The 23,292-nt window shown below is 37.5% G+C and overlaps 1 protein-coding gene across 1 annotated transcript in view; it reads right to left on the bottom strand.

Moving 5' to 3' along the window:
• LOC127628543 (tenascin-like) overlaps positions 1 to 23,292 on the bottom strand; it is a 50,275-nt gene that overhangs the window by 8,116 nt on the left and 18,867 nt on the right. The window contains exons 3-14 of the mRNA XM_052105336.1: positions 20,949 to 22,727; positions 20,276 to 20,539; positions 19,808 to 19,923; positions 18,812 to 18,965; positions 15,677 to 15,946; positions 14,526 to 14,711; positions 12,534 to 12,623; positions 10,959 to 11,222; positions 7,482 to 7,757; positions 3,107 to 3,379; positions 2,090 to 2,212; positions 727 to 870 (exon numbers count right to left, since the gene is read on the bottom strand). Coding sequence (XP_051961296.1) covers positions 727 to 870; positions 2,090 to 2,212; positions 3,107 to 3,379; positions 7,482 to 7,757; positions 10,959 to 11,222; positions 12,534 to 12,623; positions 14,526 to 14,711; positions 15,677 to 15,946; positions 18,812 to 18,965; positions 19,808 to 19,923; positions 20,276 to 20,539; positions 20,949 to 22,727 — 3,939 coding nt within the window. The remainder of the gene's footprint in view (positions 1 to 726; positions 871 to 2,089; positions 2,213 to 3,106; positions 3,380 to 7,481; positions 7,758 to 10,958; positions 11,223 to 12,533; positions 12,624 to 14,525; positions 14,712 to 15,676; positions 15,947 to 18,811; positions 18,966 to 19,807; positions 19,924 to 20,275; positions 20,540 to 20,948; positions 22,728 to 23,292) is intronic.

Here is a 23,292-nt window from a genome sequence, read left to right as displayed (position 1 = left end):
ACACAGTGAGATGAAAGAATCAAGACCACCACTGAGAGACAATGTGGAGTCGATTTCTAGACTTATGCCAGACAGGAAAGCAAACTTGCAAATAATACTTATATAAACTATATACTGTAGACAAGCTTATTGCAAATCAGTCTAATCTCACTTTGAGTAACATGTTGGTGCCATCCATGTTATAGTGGTAAGTGCACATGATTCTTCACATTGAGCTTTGTGGCTCTTATTGGCAACATGAGCTTAAGTTGTACAATTTCCTAATACTGTCCCCTCTCAAGCATCTTAATAAAAAAAATTCAAATGGCCCTCAAAAAACAGAATATGTTGCTTTACAAAAGAAAAAAAAAACAAAGTATTTGAATTATAACTATAACATATGAAGCTCTATCTCTTTTCCTGTTCCAGGGGTTTTCAAACTTGTCTATGGAGGTGCAACGGGGTCTGCAGAATTTTTTTTAGAAAAGTATGATGTTTACAAAATGCAATTTTCAGACTGTCATGTTAAATTCATTAAATATGCTTAACATAAAGGCATTATAATTGCCTTTTATTTTGTTTTTGAAAACATGTTTTCTTTATAATATTTCTTACTATTGTTTATATTTAAGGAAGGGTCCTAGGAGCTTGCATCTAAAAGTTTGAAAAGCCCTGACTTAAGAATGAGTTTCCTTTATTAAAAGTGTGCAATTAGTGAGATTCTAATAATATTAGAAAAAGCTGTACCTGTTGTAACTCTGTCAGATCCTGGTTCACTCTCCTCCAAGCCCTTTACAGCAATGACCGTGACCTGGTAGGACATTCCAGGGGTCAGATTAGGCAGCATGGCTCGAGACTTTCCTCCATCTACTTGCAGTGTCATGGGGCTGCCTGCAGGGGAAGAAAGATTAAAAAAACATGGACAATAAGAACTCAGTAGGAAATATAATTTTTGTCACAAGAGGGCAGCATTGGCTGCCAACTGTGATTAATTGATATGGCAAAACACAAAAATGCTCTACTTCGATGATTCCCATAACTGAGGATGTGTCTGATCTATAAACCTGAACATATCATTGAGAGGCCAAAATGACATTATGAAACATCTTTTGGATTCTATAAATTTATTATGTCCAGACTGCAGTCTAAGAGAATTTCCTGCAAGACTTTTACAATCTATTGCATAAGATGTCATTTATGAGAAATCATAAACTGAGGAAGTACAAATAACATTATGATTTGCCAAAAGGCAACCATTCAAATGTTCAGAATGTAACTCACAAAAACTCACTTTACTGACTACAAATTACATGACAAATTTATTTTAGTCAGTAACGTAATCTTTGTATTACATTTAAAGGTAATTGGATCTGATTGCTTTTGGATTACTTTTTACCTAATTCTTGTTAATTTGATGTCACATGCCTTTGAGTTGGATAAGCTTGTAACATTTTGACATTGTTGCTTAAATGCATTAAAGAAAACGTACTTATTTGATCCAAATATGAGAATATGCATGTTTTGTGTGTGTGTATGTTGTCTTTTTCTGAGTGGACTAAAAAAATTACTTAATATGTTCTTTCTCCAGAAATTTTGGCATTACAAACACCATCCATGTGTGTTAACAGATAAGACCAGTTATATTTGTGAATTAACATCACACACAAAAAAAGCAAAGAGCATTCATGTACATTTTTTAAGTCAAGTACAAAAGCAATTTGCTAAAATAAAACTAACTTGACTGCACTAATGCAGTTGGAACACAATTATTGTGTGGAATACAATTCAAAACATAATTCAAGATTTACCAAATGTATATCAGCTGTATGCTTATTTAGAATTAAAAATGTAAAATACTTAAAAAGAACAAAAATGAAAGGGAACAATTAATTATGTACAATTCACTGCCTTTGCCCGATTAATCTGTAATCATGTAATCCATCAAATTAACTTTAATCTGATTAAAATTACTTTAAAATGTACTATAATCTAATTACAAGTATTTAGTTTTGTAATCCGATCACATAATCTGGATTACATGTACTCTATTACTACCCAGCACAGCTGGTAAGTAACTGTATTGAAACCATAATGACCACATGTTACTTACCACCCTGAATTGGTACATAGCTGACCCGGTAGCTGTCTACTTGGGTATGGGGCATAGTCCAGTGAACAGTAGCTGATGTGTCAGTCACATCCGAAAAGTGTATCCCTTTGGGTGTACCCAGACCTTGGTGGAAATAACACACAGGAAACATAACTGGAATAAGCAGTAAGAAAATGTGTTGAAGTGTTTGAGAAATATATTAGAGGCTTGTCTTAGCTAAAAAGAAAGCTTATCCCCCAGTCACAATAATTTGTTAAATAGTGTAAGAAAAAAGTACAGTTAATTGTAAAGATACTACACCATTTATCCAGCTGAGCAAATAGAAGCATAAAAAATAATACGAATGAGGACAACCCAGTGTGCAACTGCTGACAAAAGACACACCGACAAAGACAATGGCCTTAAAGCTATTTTTCAATGCTAGATTTCAGAATCTTGCGTGACAGATGCAGGAAGATTAACTTGCCCCAAGAACAGAGACAGAATAGTGTGACATGCCAGCATCAGACTCAAGTGGAAAGTAAAGCCCGCTGGTATAGAGGAAGAGTGCCAGAGACTGGCACGCAATCAGGAGAAATACACAAAATAGATTGTTTGGCTCTGTAAATAAAACCCTCGATTCACACAGAAAAAAGAGGAGAAGAGTATGATTGGTGCATGAGAGAAGAAAGACTTGGATGTAACCCTTGTTGTTCATGAGAGAGTCTCTTGACTCTAATGGGTGATGTTGTGATTTTGTTAAATATGGGAAAGTTTTAGGCAATGGTTAAGTGGAAAAGGTGAAGTCGGAGTAGGGCTACCAAGAGAAAGGCAGTTAAGCTGTGATCATGGGGTCAAGACACACATTTACTTCAGACTCAGGGCTTTGTTTGGGAGATTAAAGTTGTCATATTATCTATCAGAACATTTCCAAACTATGTAAAAACAGTGCTGACATGTTAACTTGTAATGTGGAAACAATGAAAGTGGGTGTCAGTTTGTGTTTCCTCCACCAGTTTTTCTTTAAAATCCAAATACCTGTTCGAGCTATGGCCAAAATGGGCTGGAATTTTCGTTCCAAAATGATCCCAAAGAGCTTGATTTCATACTCTGTATCTTCCTTAAGACCTGTAACCAGTTCTGTTCTTCTGTCTCCAGATACTTTGAGGTGGTGAGGTTGGTCAATTCCATTAGAATCAGCGACATTGATAGTGAATGTATCAAAGAGGTTTTCCGGAGCTGTCCATGCCAGCTGAAAGTTGTGTGGTGTGATGTCCGTGACCAACAGATGCTTCACTTCAGGTTCAGCCTCTAATTGATAAAATAAAAAAGTTGTTTGTACTTAGAAGAGGTTACATGACAATCTAATTTGAAGTGTCAAACTATGCTGTCTTAGAGACAATTCAGCAAAATGTTATTTATGCATGGAACTTTTTTTTTAAATCAATTGGTCAGCCATCAATCAGTGTTATGACTATAGCAGATGATGTTGAAATCAGTGAGCCAGTAACTTTAAAATAACTGTTAATTTACATATGTGTATTCAGGGTTGGGGAGTAACAGGATTACGTATTTAAAATACAAAATATAAATAAATATTCCACTACAGTTACAATTTAAATAGTTGGTAATTAGAATAGTTACATTAAAGAAGTATTTTGGTTACTGAAGAGATTACTTTGCATTTTATTGTCATTGTTTCATTTAATATTTAGTCCTTTCAGATGGAAAACATTTATCCATATAAATGATGTGATACAAAGTGCATTTGAACAGCGGTGAAACACTTTCTTTTGATGTGTTACATTCATATGAGCAGACAGAGATAAAAATAGGCTAAACCCTGTGTAAATTGTCAGCTTTACGCTAAGCTTAAATGCTATTTCTAGCCATTTTCCATGCACATGTTATCAGCCACGATCATATTTTTTTATCAAGAAAATTCATGTTGGATTATAATTTCTTTTTTCTAGTAATACCTTTTGATATTAGGGCAAAATCATATTCTTGATGATAATTTTTGTATTGTTTTCCTGTGAAAATATCTACAAATCCTTAAAACAAGATCAATTTGATTTATCTTGTTTTTAGAAACAACCCTGCATAAGATATTTAGGGTTTTTCAGAGAATGTATTTTTTATTTTGTCTTACTGTACTGGCAGAGTTTTTATAGTCCAAACAAGTGAAAAAATCTACCAGTGCTGAAGAAGTAATCCAAATTATTTAGAATATGTTACTGATCTTGAGTAATCTAACAGAATATGTTACAAATTACATTTTACAGCATGTATTCTGTAATCTGTAGTGGAATACTTTTCAAAAATAATCCTTCCAACCCAGTGTGTATTAGAAAATGGAATGAGGTCTGGTTAGTGGATGGAAACATATTGACATTGATTCATTTTCTCTATTTTCCAGCAATATATTAGGTTCCAGAATCATAATTATATCTTCATATAATAGCAGTCATTCAGAATTATAGATAGAGCTTTTCCAGGACATTGACATATCCATAATAACCATACGGAGAGGGGCTCATCCTGGAAATGCAGTTTCCTCTGCTTTTTTGCTGAACATGCAAGAATGCTACTGACAATGAATGACAATGATATGACTTCTGAGAAAGGCATCTCCAGAGATGCAGTTGTTGTGGTAAGGATATGTAAAACTGAAAACCTAGAGCCTCAGGGATGTCTTGACCACATAAGCAATGTATTGTGTTTTAAACAATAGCCTTGGTTGTGCCAGAATGTAGTCCAGTTTTATTATGCTATGGTTTTCATCTCCTCTGGTGTACCAAGAAGCGAGTCCACACATTTAACACAAGTTTAACTAGTCTGTATGATTGTGGGTTGTATTACCATAAACTCTGTTGATTTATGTAATTTTTTTACTTTATCTGAAAACTGCCGAAAGTGAACATGTAATGAGTTTTAATTTATGAGGTTAATTAAATGTTAATCCAGTGCATTTACCTTATATGGTATATAAGGTAAATGCACTGGATTATATATATATATATATATATATATAAAATTATAGAAATGTACATTTATACAGAAATCTTTTAATAAATATACTAATTTGAGCTAAATCTTTAACATTAACTACTAAAATATATTTGAATGTATTAATCTATTGTCAACCCTATTCTGAATATTTTCTCTTGTGAAGAGATCATGTAAAAAAAGCACTGTACATACACAGAGTTCAAGTCAGTATGTTTAATTGCCCTGTATGCCTAATAAAGACAACATAGTTTAGACAATTCAATTCACTATGAAGAGAAACAATAATTGAAGACAGGAGGCCATAAGGGCAACAGACAGATAATGGATGATGAAACAGCATATGTAGACACAAAATCAAGAGCTCTAATCTGAAGCACTGACATAATGTAGGCTTCTTATATTATAGTAAAGCTATTATTCTAAATACTAAATGTAAATAAGTTCAAAATCAATGCAGCATTGTTCTAAACCAACAATACTCAATAGAGCCTTGTTGTCCTAAACTGAACTTTCAGAATTAGAAAAAATGGACCCTTGACCAGACTGAACCTCTTCTTCCTCTAAAGTTCTAGATGATGAGAAACAGAAAAGGCATTTGTTGAATGAAGAAAAGTGTTGGAAATGAAAACCAGAGAGGACAAATCCTGTGGAGCTGTCCCTCTTCATTAGCACTGTTCACTTTGTTTAAGAGTGTCAGCGAGTGTTTTGAGGCACTTCAAGAGTGCTAACATGTGCTCTTCAAGGATCACTTTCATCTAAATGGCTTCTAAGTCTCTCTGACTTGACAAAGAGGCATCTGTTTGTGGAGGTGGAAGAAGGCGCCGGCTAACCTACAGAAGCAAGGTCTGGAGGCAGGAATTCTGCAGCAGGCAACTAAAAGCTGAGTGGGATAGCGGTGGATATCTGTGTTGACACAGATAAATGTTACATCTGGGATTTGTTTATACCAAGCACACCAGCTACAGGGTGAACATTTCTGTAAATTTTTGGCCTCAAAAGTGTCAAATAATAGGGAGCTTACTGAAATAAAGCAAGTCGTATTTGGCTGTTCAACATGGAGGACCCCATGAGACAGACCACACCCCCATGTAAAATAAATCAGCTTTTATTAGGCTACTGATATGGCTGGATTCATGATTTCATGTGAGGGTAAATAATATATAACCTATTTTTAAAAGTACTATTCATTTCTTTAGGGGTAGAACTGTGTTAAAGAGGAGAAAAGTACCAACTGCATCTTTAAATATGGGATCTTTTCTAACTGAATAAATATGCTTCCAGCACATACATAAGTTCACTATGGGTCATGTGACATGAATGGACAAGAGGTTAACCGAAGTCCAATCAGCTTGCCTTCTCTGCTTATTTGCATGCAGACTTGAGAAAAGTGCAACAACGTTGGCCCCTGCAGCCATTGGCTAATAAACGGCAAGAAAATGTGTGAAAGTTAAGCATAAGAATGAGAAGTAATGCAGGGTCAGAAAACTGGGCGTGCATACTGAAGAGATCCTTTACAAGAATCGACAAAAACTCTTCAGGCTCACTTCCATGGCAGTACACCCCAGCCCAGTCACCCTCTCTTTTCGCCGACTCTCTGAGGAGGAGCAAAACATTGGCATGGCAATAAATGTATGTTACAATATTGTCTGGTATGATGGTAGTCTAAATTCCACAAACCAATCAACTAAATAATAGTTTGACTCACCACTGAAGTGCCCTGAATGCTGCAGTCAATTAAAATGAAAGACCAGCCTAAGCCTTACAATTTTTTGTCTGTTAAACACAAATGCACCAGTGATGACAGGCAGAGGTCAGTTGCTGCACCTGCAGACTTTGCTGGTGATTATCCAGATGTGAATGTGTGGGAAACCATTATGTTGCAGTGCAGGTGTGCTCTGAATATCACCATGCTTCAACATATAATTGAGAAAAGGGAAGGAGTGTTGACTTTTTCACAAGGTCTGCCACTGTTACTGACTTGAAATGTGGCAATTTTAAAGGAGTTTTATTTCTTTATTTTTTTGTAATGCTAGCTTCTGAGTAAAGCTTGTCACATTGGACAGGGCTGCGTTAAATGTATTGTTTTGATCATAATGCCTAGTCCTTGTTTTATATGCTACATATTAAAATGGAGGAAAATACAAGAAATACTATAATAGTTAATAGTTTTAGCTGTGGATGATAGTGGATGAAAAGATGAATACACCATGAAGGCTACAAACTAAAAAGCTGGTGCAAAGTGTTCATTGATAAAAAAATGTGATGTGATAAAGAATGACTTATTAAAAGAGGTAAGATGTTAGTCGGAAATGAATCACTGCTTAAGATACACAGCATTGGATCCAAAAAGTAGATGCCAAAAGATGACCGAACTGGTCTAAGAATAGTCAAGTAAAGATACCTGTGATGGCTTCTGCAAAGACAGGATTTAAGAGATCTCCCCTGTACAGCACATACAGAGTGACCCTGTAGAATGTACTAGGAGAGAGGTCAGTGACTGTCAGGCTGAACTCCTGGCCAGATAGAGTGTGGTTCTGGCCATCTGACAGGCCATCTGGGTCAGACACTTCAATCAGAAAGCCATCCAACTCTCCTCTTTCCAACTCCCAGGACACACTGAAGCTGTCCCAAGACACATTAGAGATGGTGATGTTTCCCACCTGAGGCTTCTCCTCATCTGGATGACAAACAGATCAGAAGAGAGTTAATTTGGTAGGTAATGGCACACAGATTTAGGAGGTAATGGCGTTTGAAGAAGTTCATAAAGAGTTGAAGGCTGGTTTCTTGAGGCTTTCTGTCTTCAAGGATCCTTTTTGCTAATGTAATGAAAAAATGCCTGAAAACTAAAAACATTTTAAAATCAACACTTCACCATAATTTGTTTTAGTCTGTGTTGCACATTGCTGAAATCAATGCATGCTGTTTTAACAATTAGAATTATCGATTCCATCTTGTGAACAAAAATACAAATTCAAATTTTCTCTTCATCTGTTCCAAACAGAACAGGAACATCTACACATGCAGTGAAAGAGTCTCGAGGAACAACTTTCAAAGGTTGCAGTAACTATTAAAAAAAAATGTAATCACTTCTCGTGCAACCATTAACATCCAAGCATCTAAGTCCATCTTGCTGAGACAGCTGTGCTATTAATGACCCCCGAAAAAAGTCATTAATTTTTGAAGGTTCTGCCTAGCCTGCCTGAGCAGAGGTACGCTGAACACTTCAAACATGGGAGGCAGCCATGCAGTGCAGACCTATAATTGAACATCATTGTGCATTGTCAGCATTCACAGGCAAAGAGGGGGCAGATAGCTAGGAGATACATGGCTTAACCATTATCCTCATCGTGCACATTCAAGAGCTCAGAAACATGGTGTGCAAATAGGGAGAGAGACAATAGGGGAGGAAGTGAATGACCTTCCCAGGCATTAGGGCCAGTTGTTGCCTTTGGAACCTCAAGAAGAAACAATACAAAGCTGTCAAACAGAAAAAAACAAAAACAAAAAAAAAAACTCATTGGTCATCTCTTGTCATTCAAGGGAAGTGAAATTTGGTGAAATGTATTCATTTTGGTCATTGAATAAGTGTTATTTGAGTTCCCTCCATTGAAAACCATAATAAACAGTCCATATATGCCTGAGAAGTGGCCTACACTGCATATAGAAGGGAATGGGAGGAGATAGACATAAAGAATGGCTTTATCACCGTGAGATCATCAAGAAACAAACACCTCAAGGGTGTTTGGATAAAGCCATTGTTGTATACATGCACAACCTTTGTGGCTTTACATAGGCCACGTCCACACCAATATGTTTTTGGTTAAAAAATCTTTTTTCAAATTCCTAACATCATAATTTACCTATGTATGCGGTACTGGAGAGCATTTTTGAAAATCTCCATTTCCATGGATGAACACATCATTTCAGTGAGCATTGTCCACCCAAATCTAGTGTGGATCTGGCCATAGAAACCACTGAATGGCCTTTTAGACATTTTCTTTAAACCATCTCAATACAATGTACAGTATACACTGTATATATTGTATCTTAGTTTGAAAGGCTGCTTAGTTTTTCATGCAATGACCCTTTCTTTAAAGGTGCATGCATATGTGTTTCCTCTCTCCTTGATTGGATTGTGTACACGTGTGTGTGTCTTGAACTTATCTTGGTCATTACTCAAAGTAGGGCAGAACTCCACATCTCCAAATTACAAGCTGAATTTCTTGTAATCTTTCCAGAGAAGGAATCAGTGATATTCAAACAGAAGAAAGGCCCAGACCCAGAGGTCTCACTGCCCCACCTCCCTCATTCCATTATGGGTCTGAGTAAAGTTTTTGCCCATGTTTGTGCTCTGTGTCTATGGCCGATAATGGCTGCTGAAATAAATGCATTGGGATTATGGTGCTGATGATATCACAGACAACATTTTAACAGGCAGCTCAGCATGTGTTCTATTTATCAGTCTGCCCCACAGTTCATTGTGGTCAAATCACGAAAATCCAAGAGTGGGAGTGGGCTCACTGACGATTATCATATGAATGAGCTTTCTGTGTGTGTGTGTGTGTGTGTGTGTGTGTGTGTGTGTGTGTGTGTGTGTGTGTGTGTGTGTGTGTTTTGGATATTGGGAAACACTATATCTCTTGTCTAATCAAACATCTGATGTTATATGTTGTAACTCCTTGGTAGTAGCTAATGATTACTCGGTTGCATTAAAGCATTTTGGTAAACATGCACATTTTGGCCATAAAATGCAGAAAGTTGGGTAAGTACAGTAGCATCCTGACCACAGAGACGTCTCTTAATAATCAATTTGGGTTTCTCTTGTTTCTTTTAGAAGTAAAATAAATCCACCTGATGTAAATGAGGAATTAATGATGAAGGCAGGAAATATGTATAGTAAGCTTGAACAAACATTGAATTCAAATTTGCATCTATTTCCAGTGCATGATGGCATACTGACAACACAAATATTTTTGTATTTTTTATGGACTTCTTAAGATAAGGAGCTAGAGAAATCTGCAAACTCCAAAATAAATATTGACACTCATGGGGGAAGTAGTTAATTCTTGAGCTGCCTTCAGATCTTCAGTGGCCTGCTGAATAAATGGTTTTGGGTGAAAAGGACGATATTCAATCATATTGTTTAAAAGTTGATTTCACAATCCAAAACCAATATTTGTTTTATCACTCCAGAGAAGCAAGAGAACGGAGGGACGTGAAGAAGAATCCTCAGTGCATAGAGTCCAAAATGAACATGTGTCAAGTGCCAAATGTGAGTAAAAATTGGCTTCGACTAGTAAATAAAATGTTGGGTAGTAAATGTATTAGGAACTGCAACATAATAGCCTCTATGGCTCATATCGAATTTTAGCGATGATATTCTGACCCTCACTGATTTAAGTGACATAAAGGACTCATCTGTTGTGACTTGAGCATCTTCTAACTGATGCATGGCTTAAGTTTATTTTCTCAAGAACTGTTACAACACATATGTGGAATATTCCTCACATTAAGCCACCAAAATAAAAATATGAGGAAAAGTGACATACTGTTGTGTCTTCACGTTTTGTGACAAGTGCCATTTCAAAGAGACTGAGACTCATCTTGTCTGTAATGCTGCTAATGACACAATGACCTTCGCTTTTGTCACACATATTTGAGGAAAGTACAGCTAAATATTGCCTTTGACAAAGGAACAAAATAACATTTTTAATAAAAGTAATGCAAAATAAAATGTAATGGCTGGTAAGTCTTCTGAATTCACTTGCCATTGGCAGGTTCATTTTGGACCCAGTATTTAACTGAAAATATGATATGCAGTATACTGTAGGCTACAGCCACATCTATGTCATAGAAACAGAGAATGTAATGGACTGACCTGTGGATGCTGAGAGGTTTGCTGGCGCACTCTTCTTTCTTCCTCTTTCAGCAGTCAGGGTGATGGTGTACAGCTTGCCAGGGTTCAGGTCCCTCAGGGTGTACGTATTGGCACCACCCGGGACCTCCACTTCGGCACTCCTTCCGTCCGCTGTCACAAAAACTAACCTATAAACATCAATCTTGGCCACTGGCCTCTTCCAAACCAGCACCATTGTAGTCTCTGTGGCCTCGCTCACTTCGAGATCTTTAGGAGCATCAAGATCTAAGAGGACAGGGACATTTAATTAAGGAAGACATCATATACAGTAAAGCTGTTATGACAGTAGATTTCATACATATAACTCAGCTTTACTCACGCTTTGGCATATTATAAGAGAAAAACTTGGAAACATGTCGAAGTAAAAACTGTAAACTATGAAACATGAATTCATCAAGTCATCAGAATCAATTTTATTTCTTCAAAATCAGGGTAGGAGAATTTCTTGCTGGCAAGGTGTAAACTGATACCGTGTTAAAACAAATATATATTTAAATGGATAGGTTTGAATACATTTTCTTTTTATTACTATTAATATGGGTACAACTTTATAACAATGTAATAAACTAAATACATACATAAATTAATGCATAACAATGATTTTGTTTTGATTGAAGTTTTAATGGTGTTTGCTTTATTTTTTGGATGGTAATGTATATATATTGTGTGTTTAGTATATCATTTTTTCCCTAATAAACAATATAAGTTGAAATGATCTGTTATCACAAGAAAAAAATGAATTTGATTAATTGCATTTGATATAATTACTGGACTTACTAACTACTGTTTTGTATGGCTTTGCTGGTTCACCAGCTAGACCTGCACCAAACTAGCCAAACAGACTTTAAAGGGATAGTTCACTCAAAAATGAAAATTCTCTCATCATTTACTCACCCTCATGTCATCCCAGATGTGTATGAGTTTATTTCATCTGATGAACACAAACAAAGATTTATAGTAGCATATCTCAGCTCTGTAGGTCCATACAATGCAAGTGTATGGTGACCAGACCTTTCAAGCTCCAAAAATCACTTAAAGGCAGCACAAAAGCAATCCATATTACTCCAGTGGTTAAATTCATATCTTCAGAAGCGTTATGATGGGTCTAGGTGAGAAACAGATCAATATTTATGTCTTATTTTACCGTAAATATATATGACATGATTGAAATATTGATATGTTTCTCATCCAAAGTGATTTCATCACTTCAGAAGACATACATTAAACCACTAGAGTCATTTGGATTACTTTTATGCTGCCTTTATGTGATTTTTGTGGTCTGGTCACCATTAACTTGCATTGAAAGGACCTACAGAGCTGAGATTTTCTTCTAAAAATTGAGCTAAGAAAGCCATACACATCTGGGATGGCTTGAAATTGAGTAAATTATGAGAGAATTTAAATTTTTGGGTGAACTATACCTTTAACCCTTTTGGACCATGCTGGCCTTTGCTGGTCCTTTCACCAGGGTCTTCAGATTATTGGTCGATCAATATGGGTTTTTGGTCTTGAACATTTTTTTACATCCTTGCTTACCAGTCACAGCATTGGTCGTCGCAGGCAAACTCTCACGCTCTTCTTTAATTGCGGTCACTCCCATTCCATACTCAGTTCCAGGCTTGAGGCCTAAGAGAGCACCCAAAAATTCAGTACTCTAAAATTAAACTAAACCATCAATCACTCAAACAAGTTATTTTAAGAGCCTCTCTGGTAGGCAATTGTTTTTTCTACTTGCCACAGTGCGGATTCGATTATGGCATCTGCATGCCATATCAATCTAATCCCTTTCAGTGGCTGCATCAAAGAGCTTCTCCACAGGCCAGAAACAACATTTGCCATCATACAAGAGATTTTCAGATCCCCGTAGCCAACCTTTTATAAGAGCCCTTAGCCCAAATCCCACAGTTACCCCTCTTAATGCCTCTATTGGCTCCTACAGAGGTCACTGTGGAGTCCTCCAGCATGAAATTACGCCTAATGCAGAGGAAGCTCATTATCAATAAAATCACAGGCGTGACGGCAATTACAGATAATAACTGTGTGAAAAAGACAACTAGTGAGTGTGTTAGAGAGAGAGAGAGAGACACTGTGTTATTAGCTGAACAGATCGTCTGCCTTATTTACAGGGAACAGGCCTCCCAAGGACAAAGGACCAAACCAGACAAAGAATCTATTTTCCATTTTGAATATATTTTTTCTCCCAGCCTTGATAATCCCTGCTTGCAGTAACACATGGTTGTAGAGAATAAGAATTAGCGTAGAAGATTGGCTCAAAGCACAAGTGTATAATAGAACTGCTGCTGAGATGAAGAAAGCCTCCAATTTCTCATTTTGACTGGGATTATCACATTGAAACAAGCAGCAGTGTTTACTCATGTAAAGCATGTCGAAACTGCAACATAATAGGTCTAAAGGGTCTAAAAAAATCACACAAAACAAAGAGACTCATTTGAATATAAGTCCGTTGTGGTAAAGGAAAAGTTCACCCATAAATTTAATTACATTTTTGACTAATATCACTGCTAACCCAAATTGCTTTCTTTCTTCCATGGAACACAAAAGGTATTTTTTTTAAGTCTTCACAGTTTTTTTTTTTTTTTTGCCATAATCTAAGTGAATAGTAACTCTGGTCTGTCAAGCTCAGAAAAGGACAAAATAAATAAATACATGAAAACAACAAAAAGTTATTGAAATGACTAATGCACAAATTGGTTCTCGTTCACCAACGTCTCATGACCAACGTTTTTGATGCTATCAATGTAGCTGCCATATTTGATTTTTTTTTTAAAGTGATTTACTTTATTAGTCTGATTTTATTTGAGAGTAAAAAACTACTTAAATTTTCTAAAACTTTGATCACACAAAGTGATTATATTGCTTCAGAAGACCTGGAATATAGTGCATGAGTCGTACCGATTAGTATTACTATGGTTATAGAGCGTTTGTTTGTCCTTTGTTGAGCTTGACAGGCAACAGTCACTATATTTACTTACTGTATGACAAATAAACCCTGTAAATATCTTGTAAAAATTCACCTTTTGTGTTCAACATTAAAAAAGAAAGCGAGGAGTGAGTAAATAATGACAGAATTTCCATTTATGGGTGAACTATTCCTTTAAATATTTAAAATCTGAAAGAAAAAAAATATATAATTAGCCTATTTCAATTCAGGTGGCATGCCTACTGCTATTGGTTTCCAGTTCTTAATTGATTTACAGTTAAATCCTGTTGGAAAGTTATTGGAAAGAATCTCTTCCAACATTTAAAAACCATGCAATTACTATTCTAATTTTAGGAGAATACAAATCTGGACCTTGGTTTGGACCTGTAGATATGTGGTTTTCAAGTAATAAAATGAAATTGGTTAATTAAAAACAAGCCCAGTCTCTGATATGAATTGCAGCTATACCAAATTTTATTTCACACTTACTTTTCAAACATTTAATTGCTTTACTGTTTGTTATTGATATGGTTTGTTATCTCTGGAGAGGTGTTATATTGTAATTCAAAATGGGCTAAGCCTCTCACCAGTGATTTTAGCATGAGTTGTATCTTGTGGGCCACTGGGGAAGACCAGTTCTCCATGCTCCCCTCCAGAAAGTGGGCCATATTTGATGCGGTAATTGAGGATGTTGGCTCTGCTGTTTTTCCACTCAAGGGTGATGCTCTCATCTGTCTGTTCCACTGTCTTGAGGTGCTTAGGGGCATCCAGATCTGAACATATCAACATGTGAATGAGCAGCCATATTTCCTGTAAATGTATGGTTATCCTCCACGGTAAGATAAAGAAATTGCTTAAAGATCACGAAAATTAAAGGTTCAATACAAGTGAATGCTGCTCAGTCAACAGCATTTGGGCATAATGTTGATTTCCTTTTCTTTAAAAAAAGCAAATATCACAATGAGGCACAGAAATCTCAAATAGAAGTGAATTGAGCCAATCCTTAAACGTTAAAATACACAGTTTCGAAAGCATAGCCGCAAGATGTAAACAATATGCAGGTTAACATGATTTTAGTGTGAAACAATCGCTTACTAATCTTTTATGTGTAAAGTTCTATCCAATTTTACCATGATGATAATAAATGATGATTTAAACAACTTTACCTCTCAAATAATACACTATATAGCTAAACATTTCTACCTTTAAACCCTTTCGAAATTCCATTCTAAGCACTTTACTGTAACCCACCTTTTTGCTTTTTTTTTTTTTAAAGAAGGGATGAGTCTAAATCATTTTTTGTGCTTATCAACATTATGCCATAAATTATGTCTATTGAGCTTAACTTGTATTGAACCTGGAATATTCCTTTAAAGGGATAGTTCACCCAAAAATGTACATTTTGTCATCACTTACCCTCTTGTTATTACAAACCCATATCATTGTCTTACTTCTGTGGAACACAAAAAGAGATGTGAGGCAGAATGCTAGCCCCAGTCATTTTCACTTTCTTTTTTACATACAATAAAAGTGAATGGTGACTGAGGCTAGCATTCTGCCTCACATATCCTTTTTGTGTTCCACCAAAGTAAGAAAGTCATGGGTTTGTAACAACATGAGTGTAAGTTAATGATATCAGAATGATCATTTATGGGTGAACTATCCCTTTAAAGAGTTTTGAAAGACTTTTTATTATACAAGAAATGTTAAAGATTTTTTAAAGTATTGTTCATCATACCAGTTGTAAAGGTCTCATAGATGGGAAAGCTGGTCATCTCTCCCCTGCGGGCCATTAGAGACACCTCGTACTCAGTGTCAGGATACAGCTCAGCCACATGATATTGGTTATCCATGGAAGATAGCTCAATTGTTTTCCTGTCTAAGGAATCTGTGTTCAGGCCATAGGACACAGAGATCCCATCCACCTGAGCTACAGGATGAATCCAGGTGATAAGAGCCGTAGTGTCTGTCACATCACGCACATCCATCTGGCTTGGAGCGTCAATCACTGCAGATGAGAGGAGAGAGGTGTGTTACAGCTGATGAAACCAGATGGCAACCAGACATAAGCAGATGAATGCATTGTCTATGCTATTATACAATTGCATTCATTCCTAGATATGTTTATAAACATGATAATAAGGGCAAAGTATTTGTAAATATAAAACTTATTTTAACTGCACAATTACTTCTCAATTTCAGTCTTTATTTTCTGATATGAAAACGGTTGTCATGGGGAAATTAGTTTGTAGTCAATGTATTAAATTAGTTTGTAGGCAATGTATTGAGAGGTCACACTAATGTAAGAGGAAGATAAAACATAGAATCTGCATGCAGCTTAAAGCAGATTTGTGCATGTGAGATGCTTCAGTGCACAGTTATCTCATGGGAGGAGAGCTCATGTTGCTGAGTGGTGCCTCCCACACAAAGTGTGAGAGAGAACTCACTTTGAGCAATTAGTCCCCCCCTCTAATGCAAATCCTGTGTGGCTTAAGTCTAGGAAACGGAGAGTACATGAAATGTTAGATGCATGCTGTGAGATTTTTTTATAGACATTTGTTAGACAGCTGTGCTCAAAATAAGCTTGTCATGAAGGTAAACTCTTTTTGCTAGCACTGAACAGAGTATTAAGAATATCATATTCCAGTCAAATCTGTAGGATATTCAAAATGATGCTTGATTAAACAGGGTAAGGGGATGTATTAGGGAAATGTCACAGTGGTAATATGTTTTTCAACATATGGTTTTATTTAAACTGCAAACCATTAGCCATTTTCAATTAGGACATTAAGTGCAAAGTTTTCAAGGGATAGTTCACCCACAAATGAAAATTCCATCATCATTTATTACCCTCATGCCAGATATGTATGACTTTCTTTCTTCTGCTGAACAGACTTTTAGAATATTATCTCACCTCTGTTGGTCCATACAATGCAAGAGAACTGTGGCCTGAACACTGAAAGATCTAAAAAGGAGATTAAGTTAATTGCTTATATATTATTAGTATATTACTTATACTACAGGGCTGTTGAATGCTTGATTCTGATTGGTTGAGAACGTTCTAAGGTGTGCAATTATTTTCAGGGAAACGCACGGCTAAAGTAGTTCCAGGCAGGTCTTGACCGCATTACAGTTCCATATCACTTCGCGTAGTCAACTGTAATAATGGAAAATAGGATACAATTCATAACAAGAAGTGACAGCGACAAATCCACTTCAACTTCAAGAGGATTTGTCACCAGACACAGCAGCCCGATACGTCGTTGGATGATTTGAATTCTGTCAGCCCAATGCGCTTGATCTGCCATTTTCGATGTCTGACTTCACCATCAATGGAAACGTGCAGTTTAATTTTAATAAATAAATTTGTTTGAATTAACGAATGAATTATAACGTATGAATTAATAAATAAATTAAATAATATGACGCACATGATTTTCTGTCTCATTATTGCAACCTCTGTCTCTCTAATAACTACACTAATAACTGCATTAGTCTGCTGTCAGTGGCTCAAACCTCCGTTACTAACTCTAAAATGACGTTTTGGAATTAGCAACGGAGGCATGGGATTAGATGCGTAAGAAATTAGTCCTACATACAAGAGCGTTTTAATGACAAAAACTTGACAAACGTCTAGAATCACATCATCTGAACAATGTTTCGAGGTGTGGTAACTGTAGTATAAGCGGAATAATTGACTCTGGGCCGTTGAATTATTAGAAAAATAATGCACACCCGAGGTGTGCATTACTCCGCTTCGCGTCGTGACCGCATTACCACCCCGGGTGTGCATTATTTTTCTAATAATTCAACAGCCCGTCTTCAATTATTCCTTACATAAATGTAACTCCAGTAGTTTAATAAATGTCTTCTTAAGCAATCTAATTGGTTTTGGGTTAGAACAGGCCAAAATGTTGTCAATGTTTACAGTGAAAAAGGAGTTTTTACTGTAAATATTGACAACAGTCTCTTTGGCGATCATGATTTCAAGCTCGATTACACTTCCTATAGCACAATCTAGCGCTCTGCCCATGGGCCAAGCGCTAGGAAGTATAAGTGTAATCGAGCTTGAAATCATGATTGTGCCTAGAGACTGCAATGACAAGATGTAAAGTGTAAAAGGAGTTACAATTTGGTCTGTTCTCACTAAAAACCAACTGGATCACTTTCAGAAGACATTGATTAAACCTCTGGAGTCGGATGGATTACATTTACTGACTTTATCTCCTTTTGGAGCTCTTGAAGATCTGGTCACCATTCACTTGCATTGTATGGCCCTACAGAGCTGAGATATTCTGCTAAAAAAATGTTTGCATCCAGCAGAAGAAAAAAAAAAGTCATACACATCTAGGATGTCATGAGGGTGAGTAAATGATCATATAATTTTATTTTTGGATGAATTATCCCTTTAAGTTCAAGAAATGCATGTGAAAACTTTTTTTAGTTTAATATAAGTGCTTTATGAAATTATTTCTCAGAGGATGAAAAAGCTATGTAATCTAACTCCCTGTAGCTTCATGTGTAGTTTACAAGTAATACAAAATATGTTTAGAATTTAAATTACCGGTAGCTTTATATTGATCAGATAGGTAGGTGACAGGCTTATATGGGAAATAGGGAATACAATAGGCCATATCCACAACGCGATCAACCACACCATCTAATTAAGATAAATTATTATGCAGTATTATTTTTTTATTAAGAAGATAAATAGATATGCTTTAGCCTATACAAATAATCTGTTTTATTTCTTTATGTTGTTTTTGAACTAGTACTCTATATTAAGGCACAGAACAGGTGATAAAGTCTTGAGGAAAAAAAAAGCAGACTAGTCATTGCTGACATGGGTTGTTTAATGTCAACAGCTGCTTACTTGTGACAACATTCTTGCTGGCTGGGGGTCCACGGGTGTTGTTCTTTATCACCTCCAGTTTAACCTCATACTCTTGGCCAGGTCCAAGACCAGACTGCTCAAAGGTGGTCTCAGGTGGGGTTAGAGAGTTCAAAATCTCTCCATCCTCTTCTTTCTGCCATTTTAAAAAAATTATATTCAGTGAATTAACCAAATTACACACAATTCTAAATGCGTTGAAAAAGCAGATACATAGTAATAGACTTATATTTATATCTGAAAATAGATTGCTGGTTAAATGTTCCATTTCTAATTTTTTTAGTATCTGAACATAACATTCAGGTACTAAAAAAAATTACAATGTCTATTCTGATACAAAGTCTTTGGTCGTGGAAGAGATAATTTGAAAGAATTCGAGACAGATATCTAAGAAACAACTTCAATAAAACAAAGTCAAACTCCCATGATCTACAGGGTAATGAGAGGGCTTCCTGAAAGTAAACACATTGAGCTTTTAGTTGATTCCACTTGGATGAGCATTTTACTTCACAGTTAGAGTAATTTTGGCAGTGACACCCCTAAACTTGATGCGTGAATGAGACTGCCAAACTGTGTTTTGAAAGAGGGATGTAGGGAGGTTTGCATGTTCTAATGGAGCTGTGTTTTGTTTTTTGTTTTTTAAGTCCTTGAGAAAGAAATGAAAGCATTACTTAGACAATACCAGTTCTGTGGCACATGGTCATGCATGCTGTTGCCAGGAGCTTCTTAAAGGGTTTTGTCTTACAAAACCACAGACTTCTTGACAGTAGCTTTTTGCTTAGTGGCACCACTCAGCTATTTTCCACTGGATGTTCTTACAGCTTCTCATTTAAATAAAGTACTTGCAAACAGAATGGTTCTTCTATATTACATACTGTATGTACTTTGAAAGAAAACATGATGCAGCAATGAGCAATGATACATTTTTGGTGCAGATCATAGCCACCCTGCAGAAGTGTATATGATTCAGGTCCTCACTGTGTTTCTGAAGATAAGATTCCAACCATCAAATGGGGTGTTCAAGGGGTCCCACTCAACCTCCACTGTTGTCTCTTTCACTGATTTGAATTTCAGGCCCTCTGGTTCAGGAAGATCTGATTGTAAAATATGGAGAATTTTAGTTTTAAAAGGATAGTTCACCCAAAGAATTTTAAAAATTATATAATTGTTCACTCAGCCTCCTGTTGTTTCAAACCTGTATGACTTTCTTTTTTCCATGGAACACAAAAAAGGTGTTCTTTCAACCATCTCCTTTTGTGTTCAGTGGAATAAAGAAAATCATGCAGGTTCGGAACAACACGAGGTGGAGTATATTATGACATTATTTTCATTTTTGTGTGAACATAAATAAATATATAAATAATTATAATAATTGCATACACAAGGCAAATTTTGCCAAGTTACCTTTTGTATCCATTAACAACCATTAAGAGGTGTGTGACTTACGTGTGGCTATTCTGGCACTGACAGGAACACTCATCTTGTTGTTCAGGACAGCAAAGACACTGAAGAGGTACTCAATGCCAGGCTCTAGCTCCCTAACGGTGGCAGTCTTCTTTTCACCTGACACTTTCATTTCCATCTCCAAACCACCAGGAGCCGTAGGAACATAGGTGATAAGATACTCTGTGACAAGCATCTCATTGATCCAGGTGAGGTCTACTGTTTCTGGGTCAACTTCAGTCACAGTCAGGTCTCTGGGTGGGGAGACTGGGGATTGAGGTATGGCATATCATTGAATTGATCTCAGTTCAGAACTTCTATATGTCAAAGCGAACATGCAGGACTTAGAAAAAGAATGCCTCATTTATATTTTGGAGGAAAAGCATCTCAGACATGCCTTAAAAGAACATCTCCATCTTAAACCAGTTAAGACTAGCTTTGGTGGTCTGAGCTGGTCTCTCATCCTGGTCTTTTGGCTGATTTTAGAGGGTTTTTGTGCACTTTCAGCTGATCAGGCTGGGAGACCATCTGGCTGACCAGCTTGGCCAAGCTGGAAGACCATCTTAAACCAGCTTAAACCAGTTTAAGACCAGAAAACCAGCTTAGGTTGATTTAAGCTCTTTTTTTAAGCAGGGTTGTGAAGAAATATATTCTAATGTGAAATTTAGTGACTTACTATCAGAGCAGTCCTCGCCAGTGAAGCCTAAATCACAGATGCACATTCCATTCAAACACTGGCCTTGGTCATTGCAGTTTCCTGGGCAGGTTAGAATAGAGCAGTCCACACCAGTGTAGCCCTCAAAGCAGACACACTTTCCATCTTCACAGTATCCTTGATCCAGACAGTTTTTGGGACACGTCTTTGTACCACAATCCTCCCCGACGAACCCACTGTTACATACACATTGGCCATTTAAACAATGTCCTCGGTTATGGCAGTTGTTGGGGCAAGTCAACTCACTGCAGTCATGGCCTGTAAAACCAGCATGGCAAATGCACTTTCCGTCCACACACTGTCCATGGCCATGGCAGTCATTGGGACAGGTCTTGACGCTGCAATCTTCTCCAGCAAAACCCACTTGGCAAATGCACTTTCCGTTGACACACTGACCGTGGCCATGGCAGTCCTTGGGACAGGTCTTGATGCTGCAATCTTCTCCAGCAAAACCCACTTTACAAATGCACTTTCCATTGACACACTGTCCATGGCCATGGCAGTCATTGGGACAGGTCTTGAGGCTGCAGTCTTCGCCAGCAAAACCCACTTTGCAAATGCACTTTCCGTTGACACATTGTCCGTGGCCTTGGCAGTCATTGGGACAGGTCTTGACGCTGCAATCTTCTCCAGCAAAACCCACTTTACAAATGCACTTTCCATTAACACACTGTCCATGGCCATGGCAGTCATTGGGACAGGTCTTGAGGCTGCAGTCTTCCCCAGCAAAACCCACTTTGCAAATGCACTTTCCGTTGACACACTGTCCGTGGCCATGGCAGTCATTGGGACAGGTCTTGACGCTGCAATCTTCTCCAGCAAAACCCACTTTGCAAATGCACTTTCCATTAACACACTGTCCGTGGCCATGGCAGTCATTGGGACAGGTCTTGAGGCTGCAGTCTTCCCCAGCAAAACCCACTTTGCAAATGCAATTTCCGTTGACACAACGGCCGTGATTGTGGCAGTTATTGGGGCAGGAAAGCTCAGAGCAGTCATCACCTTCATATCCAGCATCACAAATACACTCACCGTTGACACATTGGCCCCTATCATTGCAGTTGTCGGGGCAAGAGAGAATGCTGCAGTCCTCGCCCTCTAACCCAGGGTCACAGATACACTTCCCATTGAAGCAGTGACCTCTCTGATTGCAATCATTGAGGCATGTCAGCTTAGAACAGTCTTCTCCACTGTATCCGATATTGCACACACACTGTCCATTGATGCACCTTCCACGGTGGTTGCAATTTTTGGGGCAGGCAAGCTCTCCACAGTCCTGCCCAGTAAAGCCCTCATCACAAAAGCAGGTTCCATTGACACATTGTCCACGGTCGTAGCAGTCGTTAGGACAGATTAGCTCAGAGCAGTCAAACCCTGTCCAGGGCTCATCGCATAAGCATTCATCATCTACACAGCGCCCCCTGCCGAGGCAGCTGTTTGGGCAGTTGGTCAAGCTGCAGTCCTCACCCAAGAAGCCGTTCTCACAAATGCAAGCCCCATCAATGCACTCTCCATTCTCACCGCAATCCACAGGACACAGTTCAATGGCACAGTCCTCTCCACCGAAGCCCTCAAAGCAGGCACACTTACCATCCTCGCATCGACCTTGATCCTGGCAAAAGTTCGGACACTCAGGTTCGGAACAGTTGGGTCCCTTCCAACCGGGTTCGCACAAACAGCTGCAGGTCTCAGTGCTGTAGTTGCCACGGCCACTGCAGTAGGGTTTTGTCGTGACTTCACCTGAGAACAAAGATTTTAGTCATTCATAGCTTATGCCTGACCTTATCTTGACAAACATGGCTTGCTGAAAATTCAAGCATAGATGATGACCAGCATATGTTATGTTTTGAATTGTGTTTCACATGATGCTGGTGTTCCACACGAAGGCTTTTGGCTATCTTAAACACAACAGGAGATGTTAAGCACAATGTTAGCTTCAGTCACCATTCATTTTCATTGAATGTAATGCAATGAAAGTGAATGGTGATTAAGGGGCCGTTTACATGAGATAAAAAAAGTTAGAGGCAGTGCCATTAAAGAGCAGAATGCAGGTCTCTTGAGACATGTTTTTAACTGTTGAAGTTATTTTTTAACTTGACAGGACGTCTCAAAATTGTGATGCTCCTGTGCCAGAAATTATAAAAAAACATCCAGATGTTGTGCAATGGTCAAAGACTTCCTTCTATCATGTGTTTACAAAGGGAAACAATTGAAAAACAGCACAGACAAATGCAACATGAGGGTGAGTAAATGACAGAATTTTGATTACATGTTAAGCAACATGACTCCTTGGTTAACTAGGATT

Source organism: Xyrauchen texanus, chromosome 3, assembly GCF_025860055.1.
Source record: "Xyrauchen texanus isolate HMW12.3.18 chromosome 3, RBS_HiC_50CHRs, whole genome shotgun sequence".
Lineage (NCBI taxonomy): Eukaryota > Metazoa > Chordata > Actinopteri > Cypriniformes > Catostomidae > Xyrauchen > Xyrauchen texanus.
The sequence above is the reverse complement of the archived record's forward strand: the minus strand, read 5'-3'. Positions and strand labels throughout refer to the sequence as shown.